The following is a 15,805-nucleotide window of genomic DNA, read 5'->3' on the forward strand; positions in this document are numbered from 1 at the left end:
TACCTTTATCTGTCCTTTGGAACAGGGCTCACTACAGACTGAGCGAACCATGTCGCTGCTGTTCATCCACAGTTTGTTGTCATCGATGCTCAAGATGCCCTCGCTCCACGACCCCACGTTTATGTAGTCATAGCGATCATCACCCACGCTCTGTAAATTCATGATGTCATACCTGGATGTTTGAGGAGAGACGGAGGACTGCGTATTAACACACTTATTAAGTGAGAAAGGGAAGGATTTGAGAGGGAGTGGGAAAGGAGAGAATCAGAGTGAAAGGTAATTTAATGATAACAACTCCACAGCTTAAGCCTTTCCTCTTATCTGAAGCCGCAAACTGCTTACAACTCTGTTATGTGACATCAAGCGCTCATACCAGTGCACAGTGTGCCCTCATTTTTATACTGAACCAGGATGCGCTGCACCTAACCTCCAGCTGACAGAGGAATGACACGGCTGTGTTTTCTGACTGTCAAATGTTGTCCGTTGGACTGTAAAGACATGAAAGTGACTGCCGCAGTGGACAATCCACTAAATCTGTTCCAGTCCAGACTAATTACATCCTCTCATGCTCTAGACTGGGACACACATGTGTGCTAATGAGTTGGAGAGTGGGAGAAGGGGAAATGCACTTTGTGACCCAGATGGTGATATCAAATCTCTATGTTCATTTCTTGGCTTTTCTTAATTTTTTATTAGCTTCTTCTTCCTCTTACCTTCCTGGGGTGTCTCCATTTTCGTCAAAGTAAATCTCCTCTCCCGAGACTCCTCTGAAGGATGTTTTGAGCAGGTAGTCCAGAAGTTTGCTGCCATCAATGGGATCCATCGCCTCACAGAGCCCTGTCTGTCCCGGACATAGCTCCTTGTGCATATCATGAAGGCCATGAGCCATGGCGTAGATGGCATTGATGACAAAGCCCATCTTACTATCCTGCACATAGTTCTCTTGCAGACTTTCATTTCCTGTTAGAGATGAAAGAAGAGGTCGTCAAACAGTCGAAAGAATTCCAAACTGCAAGTGTAGAAAATCTGCTTCAAGGCAGAAAGAGAGATAGAGAAATTAACTGTACAACTCAAATCACCGTGTTAACCTCAATTCATTTTTTTTTTAGTTCTGTCAATCTCTTCCCCTCTTCTTAACCTTGATCACAAAGGGCAGAAGATTAAAAAAACATTCATAAGGAAGAGTTTTAAATGCAACTATTCCTTAAACTATTTTTTTGTGCTGCTGTATTAAAAGATTTATTACTCTGTGTGAATGACAGCATTAGAAGTATGATGAAATTCGAAGAACACATGAAGAATATAGAAACAAAGACAACTCTTTTTTTGTGCAGCAACAAAATATATTAGCATTGATGCCCAAAAGCTCAATAGGAAACAGATGAGGAGAACAGCCAGTGCCTGGGAAAATCCTCACTGTTTGTGCAAGCGGTACTTCAGTCATCTAAAGGCACTGTCCCACAGTCACAGTGTTTGGCAGAAGGAGGGGGGAATGATCTCTTCAAAACTACATTTATTATTGCCTCCTTTGACAGTGCATTTAAAATACTGATATGTTTTGCTTGTGATATCAACATGCACACGCAGTGGGGGGGGGGAAAGGGATGCAACTTCTCACCATACAACATATTTTTCAGGTGTTTGTGTCAGCAGCGTGTGCTGAGTGAGCCATTCATTTGTGCAGCTTTCCAACGTATATGTCAACTTTTGTTTTCTTTCCTTTTCCTCGTACAGACCAAACAAGCAAGTGCTTTGCATCAGAGTTTGACTGATGAATTTCGCACTCTAAGCCTGCCAGGATGAAGACATCTACCCATCTACTTTATTTGACTAAATCGCAGATATTACAGAGAGCGCTGGGTTTAAAAAAGCATCAGTCAAACTCATCCTGTCTTGGAGGAGTCAAATGCAAACAAAGTGCAGATGAAATTCAGACAGTTGTTGTAATAATCGTGTCTAGAAAGATACACTTACCACCTCGAAGATCTATGGAACATAAGAGGTTTGTAAACGTGTGATACAAAGTAGAAAAGCGTCCATAACCTTACAGCTCTGAGTGTCATCACAAACCACTTGTTGATTTTTATTGATCGTTTGAATTTAGAAGCATGCTGACCAATTCGTCTTAATGCCATTCTGCAGGGTGGATTTGTTTGGAGCAGTTTTTGAATTGTGGTTGAAAAGCTATCAACAAGTCAAGAACACAATTTACCGTGATCACCTTTTGCGAGCAAATGGAGAGAATATTCATGGAGGAAAACACAGGGGGGAAAAAATAAATCACAGGTTTTATTAATATTCACGAGTTCTGTTCTTATATTCATGATCATATTTAACCCTATGGTCAGAAGAAAAGAAGACAGTGCCTGAAAAACTAAACTCTGTGACTAGTCATTTGTTTGAAAAATATCCACTCCTACTTATGAACGTCAAAATTTTTTTATGTCCTACCGGAGCAGACTTTTTTGTAGTTCTTCTTTTCCTGGGGATGGCCTGGGAGGCGGCACTGAAAACGATACTGCCAGAACTCTGGAAACCAAGGGTTCCTGGTATTGCTGTCCAGACGTAGCTTTAGGTAATAGTCGTCAAAGGACCTGACCATCGCTGATTGGAGCTTCATTGTGATGCCTCCCTCTGCTTCCTGCTCATAACCCTCCACAACTTCGTAACGGTCTGCCCATCCATCGCTACAGACAGACAGAAGAAAAAGGGAGACTATGATCTTATGGTCAAAGGGTGGACAATAAAAGACTAGAAGATAAAGAAGATTTGAGGAAGGACAAAACATCATAGTAATAAGAGGTACTGTTAGACACTGATGATATTCTGTGCATAGTTGTTTTATAAAGGATTGTTGAATATTGTAATTAGTACTCAACTATTAATTCAGACTGACAAACCCAAAAAGCTGTTAACAAAAGCTGCTTTGTTCATTCATTCAACACGATGTAAACAACGAGGGTTTGAGACACTTGCTGAATGGATGGATGTCAGAGACCAAGTAGTAAAAAAAGTTACATTTAATTTGATTTAATTAAAAAAATGAACTATTATTAATAATATTATCGTAAGGTAAACTTTAGTGTCCTGTTTCTTTCAACTGACATGAACTACATGAACTTAGTAGAAGGTTTCACATTAAGGCTATAAAATAAATCATCAAACTCATACATCATCAATCAACCATAGGGTTAGTTCAGGTAGGCCACAAGGTCAAAGGGCATAGCAGATCAGCTGATCTTAATGTCAGCCCCTATCAGCTGATGGCTCAGCTGATTCCTTTGCACGTGCTCCATGAATACCCAGCTAGGAAATCTCATAAAAGCATTTAAATTGCTTTAACCTGCCTACAGTTGCTGGATATCTTGCAACCTTCACTCCAGCTTCTTCTTCTTCTCCGATCACATGTATCACGCTGTATCTTTTGCTACTGTTGCCTGCTATGTCTTTTTATGAAAAGCCGTGTTGCTGCTCAAGCTTTATATGTATGTGTCTGCGAAGGTGGTGGGGTCCCAAAACAGAGCCTTAACTCCAAATATAGTGAGGAAATATTTTACTGTGATCAAAGGCTGTACATGCATTTTAGTTGCAGATGTGTCTGACTGTGTTTTAAAATGAATTAGAAAGTGGTTGACAGGCCAGCTGTCATCCTGTGGTGGGACTCATTTGTCTTACAGGCTGTAAATTGAGTATCACTGTACGAGAGGACAGATTGTTCGCTTTGATCATAATCACATTAGTCAGGAGAGGATAGGTGTTTAGCACAAGCACAAAGATATTAGTTACACCAAATCTTTAAACTGAAGCACTGTGCTAAATCACTGTTATCCCTGTAACTTTTAACAATGAAACTTCTCTCAGAGCCAAAGTAGGGGAGACCGGGGATAGTTGTAACATTTTTGACATTTCTGTCTGTAAATTGGAGCTCTTTTAAGGTAGTGGATTCAAAATGTAATGCAAAGTATTTACATGTCTCGGCTATTAAATAGTGCAGCTATTTTCTCTGCAGCACAATTACCCATTGCATGGTATGGCCTCAAACACAAAGAGTGAAATGTTACAATTGACCCCATAGTCTGGGTTAGTTGTAACATATCCTGGGGTGAAATGTAACACAATGAAATAAGGGTACTAACAAAACATTAACATGTAATCTTTGTTTATTCAACACATGAATGCACTTAGAGCCATTTATGTAGCTCTGTGTGTGTGTGTGTGTGTGTGTGTGTGTGTGTGTGTGTGTGTGTGTGTGTGTGTGTGTGTGTGTGTGTGTGTGTGTGTGTGTGTGACAGAATGCAGAAATCTAGCTTTTGAACATATTCCAACCCCCCAAAAAGACAAATTATGGAATTTTCTGCAACTGAATATTTCATTAATTTTGGTTGGTCTTCCTTGAGTTTGGCCTCATTGGCTCAGTGGGCATTATAACCTACAACTCTTGCACCAATTTTGAACATAACAATGAAGCTGAAAAAATGTAGTTGTTCACCAGCATCGCAATAACATTACTTTTTATCATGGCTTACCTTGGTGTGGTTTGCAAAGTGCTTCAGAAAGATGAGGAAATCTGTTTCTTGCACCCATCCTGATTTATTTCCACTACCAGTACTTCCTACTGGTCCATCTCTGATACAGTGGTCTGCATAATGTATGTGTGGGAACACAAACAGTGGAGGAATTGTGTTGCCAATGGCATTAACCGCATATACAAAAGCGACCAGTGAACCTCTCTCTGCTGATGTCGTTGCCCCAACTTGTTTAATATAAGTTAAAGTAATAGTGCGGTAAGTTGTAACGTACATTATTATTACAACTGACCCAGACTCCTATAGCCATGAACTAGCTAACATTACAGCTAACGGCTAAAACATTAGCACTAAAGACCTACACAGAATATATCCCCATAGACATACAAATAACATAATTTAAGCTTGATGACTTTAACTGCAAAGCAGATAATGCTATTATAAATTGAAATAAAGTAGAAAAACTTACTTTTTGGCATACAAATTACTTTTTTTGGTGTTAAATTGTCTGTTTTTGACAAAATGTGCTGATTTTTCACATGTGATAGCAGAACTGAATTGGGCATGCACAGGATGAGTCACATCATTTGAAACTTAGCCCTGATTGGAGAAATTGGAAGTGTTACAACTGACCCACGTTACAACTATCCCCAGTCTCCCCAACATTTTTATTACCTTAATAAAAGTGTTTTTAAAGACAAAGAAAAATAATGAGGCTTATGGTGGCTGGTATGCTATTAATACTGGAGGCCTAACTAGCAACAAAGCAGTGTTAAACTTCAGCAGTGGTCCAAATCTTATGGATTTCTCTGCTTGGGCTGTAGAATAAGTATCCTTTAACAAAGCAAAAACGATGACAGAAGAGTATCATAGCACAAGTCAAAACTTTAAGTCAGGCGTGGCTTTTATTTAAATAATATTCCATCACAAGTAGGTAGACTGCAGCCTCGGCTCTTGTGCAGCGCTAAATTAGCATGGCGGCTTGGGGACTTATCTCACGTCCCCTGCAGCAAGCCTCAATTTAAGAAGACCGTAATCATCTCAGCAATAGTGCCTCAACAATAAATGCAGACTTTACACAATCAAGTCAGCTTGCCTGTTTGTTTACTTTTGTAACCCTGTGCGCAAGAATTTCTAGCCTACTGAGCTAATTTGATTTGGGCTCTAAGAGAGATGGAAAACACCAGTGATGGGGACACTGAAAAAACAAATTAACAGATAAATAACACCACAATGAACTTGCTCTTTCTCTCTGTCCCATTGAAAGCTTCCAGCAGCACTGCTCTTCAGCTTTTACTCTCTTTTACACTCTTCTACACTTTTATGTGGGATTCAGTCTACTGATTCAACGTACCTTCGCTATAGACAGCTACACGCCAATTAGATATGATTCACCGCGGAACCAATTAGGCACCTCACACACAGGATGCGCTGGATGATGGATAAGGACGTGTGCCTGTTCATGTAGGTGCAGGTCGAAGTCTCTGACCTTTTCCTCAACAATTACTGCCAGTCAAGAAAAAGGAGACATTGAAACTAATTTGTGAGAATTTATGGTTGAGCTATTCCACTCTTCTCGTGGTAAAATCCACGTGGGTTCCTTCAGCCTGCAGGAAACTAAAAAAACATCCTAAAAATAAACCCCATGTAATCCAGACGTTGTTAAAGTAGCTCCAGCTGACCCTAATGTCCAACCTTTCGATCCCATCACCTCTCTACAGGCTTTGTGTCCTAAAAGAAAACCACACCATGATCAACTTACTGACCAGGAGCTGGAAACTCAAAGAATTATGATGGAATGATAATCGATTGATTAATCAATCCTATGAATACTCAACTGGCACATTCAGCACCAGGTGATGTGTAACCATACTGATAAAAATAAAAGGCATTTTATATGCACAGTATGATGAAGCATTGTGCAATGGGTGTATGCTCTTGAATTACAAAATTCATAGTCCAGGGGATAAAAAAACAATTAAAACTTAATGAATAAATAACTAACTGTTGTTGTTGCTTGCGCAAGATAAGTTCCCAAGTTTCACAGCCTAAGGGAAAATAGCGTGTTGAAGTCTGATACTAATTCTTTTGTACTGCTTGCCAAACAGCAGAAGGGTGAACAGGCTGTGACTGGGCTGGATATTGTCTTTTAATATAATTTGGGCCCTGCACCTTGACGATGTCGCTGATGCTCAGTCGATGAGTACTGGCGATGTTCTGCTTTAATCACCTGCTGCAGAGGCTTGGGGGGTTTTCTTTTCTTACAACACAATCCAAACAGTTCTGAGAGTTCTGGGTTGGATAAATGGTCCCGTCCAAAAACCTGCCCAGTCTTGGGCAAGAAGGCTCAAATAAGAAAAGGGCATAATAGCGCCAGTCTATATAAGAGGTGAAATGAGAAGATAAATAAGGTATATTCAATACTTTCAAATGATAGTTAATAATTTAATATTATGCTAATATTCCTCAGTACCATCTTTGCAATAATGTGCATGCTGTAGGTTACTTTAATTGTTTATTTTTAGGCAAGAAACCTCCAGAAGTACTGTACATTACAGCACTCCATTCCAAAGCCTGATGTTGAAACACAACAAAAAGGTCTTTGTGGACTTTTCTCCCCGTGACTGCGTGCGTTCCCTCCTTTTACTCTGGCTTCCTCCCACAGTCCAAAAACATGCATGTCAGGTTAAGTGTCAATTCTAAATTGGCTGTAGGTGTGAATATGAGCGTGAATGGTTGGCTGTCTCCATGTGTGAGCCCCGTGATAGACTGACAACCTGTCCAAGGTGTACTCCCACCTCTCACCCCAAGACAGCTTGGCTAGTCTCCAGCACCACGACCCTGAAACTGATGAACATAAGAAGATGGATGGATGGATTCCAATTCAGCAGCTTTGGAAAATGTAAATGTAAAAAAAAAAAAAAGTTAGAAAAGCTTTTCTCATCTTGTTTGGCTCCCTGACTTTAATCGCTGGTCATTTTTCTTTTTGTTTAAGAACAGCTCAGTCAGTGCCATTCAAGTATGCTTTAGTCAGAGTGGTGTATCTAGGAAGAACAGGTTTGCATATTTGCATAATTAATTAATCAATTTGATATCAATTGTATTGACATATTGCAATGCATGATAGGTTGACAAAGGTATGCTTTATGTAGCATTTTTTTGATAGCTTCTAATGAATGTTGTTCTCCAAGGCTCCAAAATTCATTAAAAATCCTCTGCTGCATGCAGCTAATATTGCTAAAGACAGCAACAGTGTTAGGTAATTGTGAGTGGGCAAAATAACACAACATAACATCTGTTTTATGTGGGTAACTACTGCAGTATATATTTGCCTAACATGTTTCAACATGTTTACAGTATTTTCTGTCGTATATTTGGAGATCATAATTCAGCCGACTCATTATTTTCTTCCTTGTAATTAAGTCAAGAGTTGGAGAAACGTGAACTGCATTAGTCCTGGTCACGTTTACTTCATTTAGTCTAAGTGAATACAGTCCTTGTCCTTTACCCTCCATTTCAGTACATGTAGTACAGGGAGAGGCACAAAGACTCATACACTAGCCTGCAGATTTCCATTTCGATGTTCCGAGTCACACATACGTTGGAGGCTAACTGCATTTAACGCGTCCTAATGTGGTCAGTACACTTCAGGTTTTATGTGAGAGAAAAGCCGACTGTTCGCGGATAAAAAGACAGGAGGGGCGTAGAAGAAGAGATAGATGGAGAGACAGAAGTGCTGTTCAACACGCGACATGAATAATGCACAACGCGCAGAAGACGTGCTCGACTGTTTCTCACAGTAGAGTTTGTGATGAGGTAAAATGACATTCTCTTTTCTCGCTCGCCTCTCTCAGGATGGCGTCGTCTGGCAGGGCTCCAAACAGCTCATCAAAACTCTCGGGCCACCAGAGGGATGCCTAATGGGATCAAATCTGATTTAATGTCACCTCAATGTTCACACCGCATATCGGAAGGCCCATTATTACATAACCTGGGTTAGATATACTACAGGAACACCTGTTTAAGCAGATTAAGGAGTCGCTGTTGTTCAAGAGTGTTAGTTTTGTAGTTTTCCCACTAAGCGCCAGTAAGAACGAACACAGACTAACACGTTTATAAAGTATTGCAAAAATAATTCTTGGCTGATGAAATAATATTATTAATAATACCTGAAAAGCGTCTATTTCACCATCCATAAATGATCCATGTGACTCTTTCAGAGGTGATCTTATGGGCGAATTCTGAAGATGAACCATGGACAACATTGTAAATAGCATTATGGTGATATTAAGCAGTTATGATGTGAGTCTTTATTCATGTATCTCTTTTTGTCTCTTTACAAAGCAGCCACCGGAAACCTGTCCAAGAAATATTAATCCACATCCATGATTTGTTAAAGAATTAGAACAAACTGGGAAGGCACTGGGCTTAATATTTGAGTTCAAAGTCAGTGATTATGGCAAAATAAGCTGCCGATTTTCTATATTGGATCAGTTATGATGTTATGTAAAAGTAATTAAAAGAATTTGGAACTAAATTCCAAATCTGACAGGAAGCCAGACTCGAAAAAAAATCGAGATAATGATTTGAAAAAAGCTGTAGGATCTAAGATTAAGATGCTTAGAGGTTTCACAGTGTTATAGTGATATAAGATTACACTGATGCTCATCTTATAGGCAGGACTTGATAAACACCGCTCTATCGTGTGGTCCATGAGTGTATGCCTACGTTCACAGATCAATAAAAGCTTTTAGAATAAAATAATAAAATTTCACTTCCCCTTTATTCCATACTTTCCCCAAAAAATCTACTGAAATCTAATAAATCTAAGTCAGTATTTATCTCGGCGAGTAAAGTCAGCAAGCTGCTATCCCTTCAACGGCATATGCTTAGCATTAAGACGAGCGCGTTTTGATAACATACTAAGGCTCGATGATGTGTGGCATTGTTTAGAGGAGCACAGTGTGTCGACAGCTGTATAATTAATAGAAGTGTACACAACAGAGAGCAGACCGAGAGCTCTGTTCGCTCTGCCGGATGATCTAGTTCCAGTTTGATAGCACATTTGTATATTTATGAAGGCATGAATTAATTGGCAGGGCAGAGATTTAATCACATGCACTGTTTCCCCTGGAGGATGAATGAGAAGCGTTACTTTAAAAAGAAGAAGGGGGGATAGGGGAGTCAAGAGTTTCCTAATTGCTCTGTACAAAAAGTTCAGTTAGTTAATAGAAAAAAAAAACTTTTAATCTGTCTGCTTCACACAAATTTAAAATGCCAACGTTTATTTGTTCTAAAAGTAATAAAAGTCAATAAAATTGTCTTTTTAATGTTTCATCGTCATGTTAAACCCACATGTTTGAACATTTGTGTTTATGGGCATATTGCATTTCCAAGCTAATCTAAATGCTTGCCTTACACTAACCCTAATTTCTCCACCCTAATAGCCCTTTAGGGTGTAGCAGAGGATGATGGACAAAAGTTCTCCCTTTCAAGGTTTAAACCTCATACTGTTTCTCTTTTATATCTTATTTTGGTGTCATTTATCTTTTTGCACATTCTCCAGTTAAATTTAGTGATCTACATACAAGTGAATGCAATTTTTGTGCTTAGCATTGGAAATAGTGTAATTACAATGCCTCATTTCTTTTGGTTTGAAAATGGGAAATGGGTACAAAGTTGTATTGAATCAGAAAAACACGGAAAGGCAAAAATATACTTTTTCATATTTATCTAATTTTAACGAGCTTGTGAGTAAGTAGTTGGTATGACCACCTTTGTTCTTCAGCACAGCCTGAACTCTCCTAGGCAAATGTTCTTGTCATTTCTTTGAATAGTTTTCAGGAATTGTACTTCAGGCTTCTTGAAGGACATTCACTACTGCAACCAAAAACCTCAAGACCCCTAAATGAAATGAAAACTGATGAAATAAACTGCACCCAAGCGCCTCAGCCTGTAAATAACAGCTATTCATGAAACTCTTTACAATTTCTAAACTCAAGGACAACCAAGCCGATGGACATACAGGCTAGTAACATACCTCCGCACCATACCATAAAAACGCATGCTGAGATGTTACAAATAACCCAGCAGCTTATTATCCTTACAAGGACTTTTGTTATGGTGACTGATAGCATAGTACAGCATTTCTATTACAAACCTCACCTGAATAAAAACACAAGCATCACATGTTATAAGGTGAACATATGACTTGTAGGAAAGTAGTGAACACACTGAGTCAAAACATAATGAATTTAAATATTCCAATAAATAAAAAAAGAGTCTCATATATTTTCTTAAGAGCAGTATTTAAGTAAATGTTTTATACATTTTCAATGCTGCTATCTTTGTTTTTTTTTTCAGGTCTCAGTTCTCCATCTTCATCCCGATCCCACAACACTCTTAATTCATTTGAAACTGTTCAGGCGGATGAAGATCTCATCACACCAACGCTAGTCTTCTCAGCTAAGCACTAATCCTCTGTCTACCAAATTCTGTCTCCCCGCTCTTCCATTCTCCTCATTTTCTCTTATTTCTCTCAATCTGCGTTCTTCTGAGTTAAAACAGAAGTGGTGGCTTGTTAGCTACTTGGCGGTATAACAGCGAGACGCAGAGGCCCTGGGTTTGCTGGGAAGCCTTTAAAGCCTATCCAGGCTGCTTTTATTTATTCATCATGCTCCAGTTTGAGTTGGGAGATCACTGTCCTCCACAATGACAGGAAACACTGCTGGGAAAAAATAGCGTTTGCTTTTTACTGCCAAGAGACGTCAGTTCAATAAAAAATCTCATCACAAAAATCTCAATGATATTTTATGAATACTTGATAAAGTTAATGCAGAATTTCTATTAAAGTGCGAGGAGAATGCTCTTTTAGATGTTTTTCTTTCCATTCTCAGCATATTTTGTTACATTATTACTATATAACTATAGGACTTATTAACCAGTATCATTTTGATTAAGGTGTATGTTTGACTTACTTGGGCTTCCTCCCACCGTCCAAAGACATGCAGGTTAATTGATTAATCCAAATTGCCCATAGGTGTAAATGTGGGAGTGAATGTGAGCGCAAATGGTTGTCTGTCCCTGTGTGTTAGCCCTGCGACATACTGGCGACCTGTCCAGGGTGTACCCCGCCGCTCGCCCTATGAAAGCTGGGATAGGCTCCGGCGCCCCCTGCGACCCTGAAAAGGATAAGCGGAAGCGACTGGATGGATGGATGGTGTAAGTTTGAGATTTTTCTTGTACAACTGTACAAGTAACATGTTAGAAAACTATCATTATGCCACATGTACCCCAAAAATCTAATAATGCAATATTTTTGCTTTAAATGTTAACAGAAAGGGCAAAAAGCCTCATTCTCTCCTAAAGACAAACTGTAGCCTTACGTAATATTTATTTACATAATACACTATTTTATGGGGATGGTTTTGTACCATATTAACTGCCCATGAGAAAAGAAATACTGTAAAAGTAATAAATATTTATAGGTTATGGGAAACTAAGCCAGCGAGGTAGGTCTGGATCCATTTGCTTCACAAAGGCCTTTTAGGTAAAAGACTTTTTTTTCTTCTACTCTTTTTTCAATTCACTGCCGATTGCCTCTCCTTTTACTCAGCCCGCTGCTTTACCCAGCCGGGGTTGGGGCGAGCACTATCCGGCGTTATGTGAGAATAACTCAGAGCCCAGGATGATGAATTCCAGTCGCTTATTTCATCTGAGAAACCGTCCAACACTTGAGGCAGTCCGACTGGCAGCGATTCTAAAAAGCTGGAAAAACAATGTTTGCTATTTAAATTGCAAACCGTTGTAAAAAACATTGCTATTGATTGCTTTTCTTTTTTCTGTGATGTTTTGAGTGGAGGTTCAGATTTTCTGTGGCATCTTTCGCTACTCTGTTGGTCCACTGTTAGCTGTCTGCAGCAGAAAGCTTCTCAGCTTCTACTAATCTGGATCTGACAACTGTGTCCAGATGCAAAGCCCGAGTGCTATTTTTGATCGCTCCAATGTCATTCACCCGTCGCTGTGCACTTTGGGAGCACCGGGCTTCAATTGCAGAGAGGGAGATGTCCTTGGCAAAGTGTGGCTGCTTTCAATTAACATCAGAGGCGTGTTATAAATATTCAAATGGAGCTCATTGTGCTCCCTTGCACAGTGGAACACAAACAGATGTAATCGTGAATTCTGACTCAACTTGAATATACTTTCGGAGCCACAAGTGTTCGCGAGCCAGGCTCCATTACTGAATGATCATCGCCAATGTTTTCTTATCTTATAATTACCATCTTTGTTACTGTTGTTGCTGGGATGAATTTTTCAGATGTCAGCCATATTTTCTGAGAAGGGACTATTGTGCTGTATTCTGTGGAGCCCCCGCTGACAGACTGAGTGACAGATCTGCAGCGAGACGATCATACCAACTCCATCTCGAGGCCAAACAAAATCTCCATGGTGACTGCAGCACAAGCAGCACACGAGCCTTTTGTTCCAGCGGTACTGTAAGCCCTGTTCTCCTAACAAACAAACATACTGCCCTTAATTCATGAAACTCTAAACTTTCCTTAGAGCAGGGGGGTCAGAAAATAGAGGGTCACATCACAGACTGAGGATAATGTGAGAAGGAGGTTTCTCTCCCAGGCCTCGTGTTGCCTTCCACACCTTCTCTCTCTATCTCGAATCTTTGCATTCAGAACTGATTCATCAGTCACGACTTTGCTGGAAACTGGAAGTCTAACAAAAGGAAGCCGTTGCTTGAAAGCAAACATGAAGCACATCACCAATAAAGAGGAGAATCTAAGATGGTGAAAACACGAATGCAGTACATGAAACGCACTCTTCTGAAGTGTTGGATTTCACTTTGAAACCATCACCAAATTGGAAAAAAAGATTTTAACTCCTTAAACTTGATATCCAAAGAGTTTCCTTTACCTTAAACATATTTTTTTTAAAGATTTGACTCAGTGAGAGCTACTATGGGTTACACCCAAGCAGAATAAATCAGAAATTTAGCCCTAACCCTTTCTGGATCTACAGTTCTGGATGGCAAATATACCCGTTTATTTTGGCGGTGTTTTCAGTGCTATATTGCCAGAGATAACATCGCTCTTCGCTGAAACCCTGCAATTTGCCAAATTACTCGCAAGGAGAAGTCAATAGGCAAAATTCCACATCCTCCACGCTTTCCTTCCTGAGATGTGGAGGAGATGAGAGCCTTAGAGATGATGGAAAAAACACTTTAAATGTGTCCCACCACAACCCTTCTCTCTCAGTCTCTCTGTCTCTCATTCCTGCCTTAAACATTTCATTTATTCCGGCTCAGCGTCCCCTTAAAATGGAACAGGACAGGCAAATGCAGAAATGCATGTGACGCACACAATACGGGCTTGCAGCTTTCTTCGCACCTCAGTGCCGTCTTAAAAGATGCAGTCATACTGCGTTAATGACCGGTGCCAAGCTATTACAGAGGCAGAACATCCGCATTCCTGTGTCAGTGTCCATTTTGTCAGGAATAAAACACAAACAAGAACTGAGCAGTCAAAATGGGACCCGGACCGAAACTGTGTTTGTAAGACAGGGACAGAAATGAGCGTTACATGTGGAAAAGCATCTTATGCAAACGATGTTTAGTAATAACAGCATTCAAGCAGCATTAGCGGGAGAGAGAAAACGAATGATGCTAATTGCAAGAGAGCAAGCAGGCAAGCAAATGAGTAGGTGGATGCGCTCCATGCTGCCATTCAGAAACCAAGCACGGTAGGCCTACTGGGGAAGAGACTTTAGAGGCAATGATAATGACACCGTACAGTAAATGTGCATCCAGCTTTCGAACATTTCAGGAACTACAGCTCAGCAGACAGAGCTGAACTGAAATTAACATTCCAGATTCAGAGGTTTCCTGAGACTGTGAGAGAGTCTAATGGTCCCCGAGGAGCCCTCAGTTAAACACACACGGCACACAAACACACACACGCTCACTACACTGTCAGATTCGTTAATGATGCATTTCTGTCACATCTGCAATCTGCAACAAATACTGCGAAACATGCTGCTGTGTTATACGGAATATAAGCTTTACAGTAGAATACTGTCAGCTGTTTGGCTGCCATTATGCTGATCCGACTGTAAAATATAACTCAATATATTATATATCGCTCTGTGTAAACTGTAGCAGTATCTGAAAAAGACGAGGATGTCTTTTTCAACTTGTCACATTTTGAGAATAAAGTTGAAATTTGAGGAAAAACGTTGTACTTGTGAGAGTAAAATCCACCTTTAAGATCAAGGCTGGCATGCTTTCTAAAGAATAAAGTGAAGTCAGCTTCAGTTTGCAAAACGCAGACGCTAAAACCAGTGAAGTCAGTGTTACATGGCTGCAGTTTATTGGACTAATCTGTGTGTCGAGGCAACGCCTTCATCCCAGATGCCTCACCTACCTAAACTCTACACCTTCACGGCTAAACAACTTGAACAAGTGTCCTATTGTGCATTATGATGCAACCTAGCCTGTACTACACAAAGATTTAAACATCGATGAGGCCACTCAGGCCACTAATGTCCTGGAAAAGGAGCAATTTGCTTGTTAATAAAAGCAGTTTTAAAGTATAAAATATGATGAACCCACCAGCACAAGGCTTTTTATAAAGGAGTGTCATCTTTATTCTGTAATTAGATATTACTCTGAAATTGGTACTTCAACTTTATTTTGAATATATTAACTTTAATCCCTTACTCAATTATTTTACTTCTAATATTTCCCCCGTTTTCCCCTGTTATGCCTTTGTAATCCTACTTAATTCAGCTCTATTGTCAAAAAGCAATTTCCAGTATTTTTACAGCAAATTCCTGACTAACTAATTTAATTAAATGTATATTTTCCATGTAATTTTGTTATGTATGGACAATGTAAAACGTTACATAATACAACTTGGTCAAATCAAATTTACTTGCTTTGATATCCATTCCGACCATACCAAGCACATTTTCCTTGATGAGTTTTTAAATAAATTAAACTTTGATTTGATGTTTTTCAGGTGCATTTAATAAAAGTTATGACTTCATGTTTATTGAGGGTGCAGAATCATGTTTTTGATTGTGGAAGTTACCACTACAGCTTACATAAAAGTCTACATTTTCAGATGTACTGATGAGAGTTTCCATTACATGATGCTTCACTTTTTCTGTGTTTTTGAAAGCGGGCACTGTGCACATTAAAAGTTAAGAGAGCCTGTTCTCGAGTTAGACAAGAGGTGTAAGCGACTCAGCTGCAGACTTGCAGTTCCATC

General features: G+C 39.6%; 1 protein-coding gene across 3 annotated transcripts in view; it reads right to left on the reverse strand.

Moving 5' to 3' along the window:
- grm1a (glutamate receptor, metabotropic 1a) overlaps window positions 1–15,805 on the reverse strand; it is a 35,159-nt gene that overhangs the window by 9,431 nt on the left and 9,923 nt on the right. For all 3 annotated transcript variants that reach the window (XM_026194416.1, XM_026194415.1, XM_026194417.1), the window contains exons 4-6: window positions 2,452–2,687; window positions 714–960; window positions 4–172 (exon numbers count right to left, since the gene is read on the reverse strand). In XM_026194416.1, the coding sequence (XP_026050201.1) occupies window positions 4–172; window positions 714–960; window positions 2,452–2,687 (652 nt within the window). The remainder of the gene's footprint in view (window positions 1–3; window positions 173–713; window positions 961–2,451; window positions 2,688–15,805) is intronic.

Source organism: Astatotilapia calliptera, chromosome 15 (assembly GCF_900246225.1).
Source record: "Astatotilapia calliptera chromosome 15, fAstCal1.2, whole genome shotgun sequence".
NCBI classification, from domain to species: Eukaryota; Metazoa; Chordata; class Actinopteri; order Cichliformes; family Cichlidae; genus Astatotilapia; species Astatotilapia calliptera.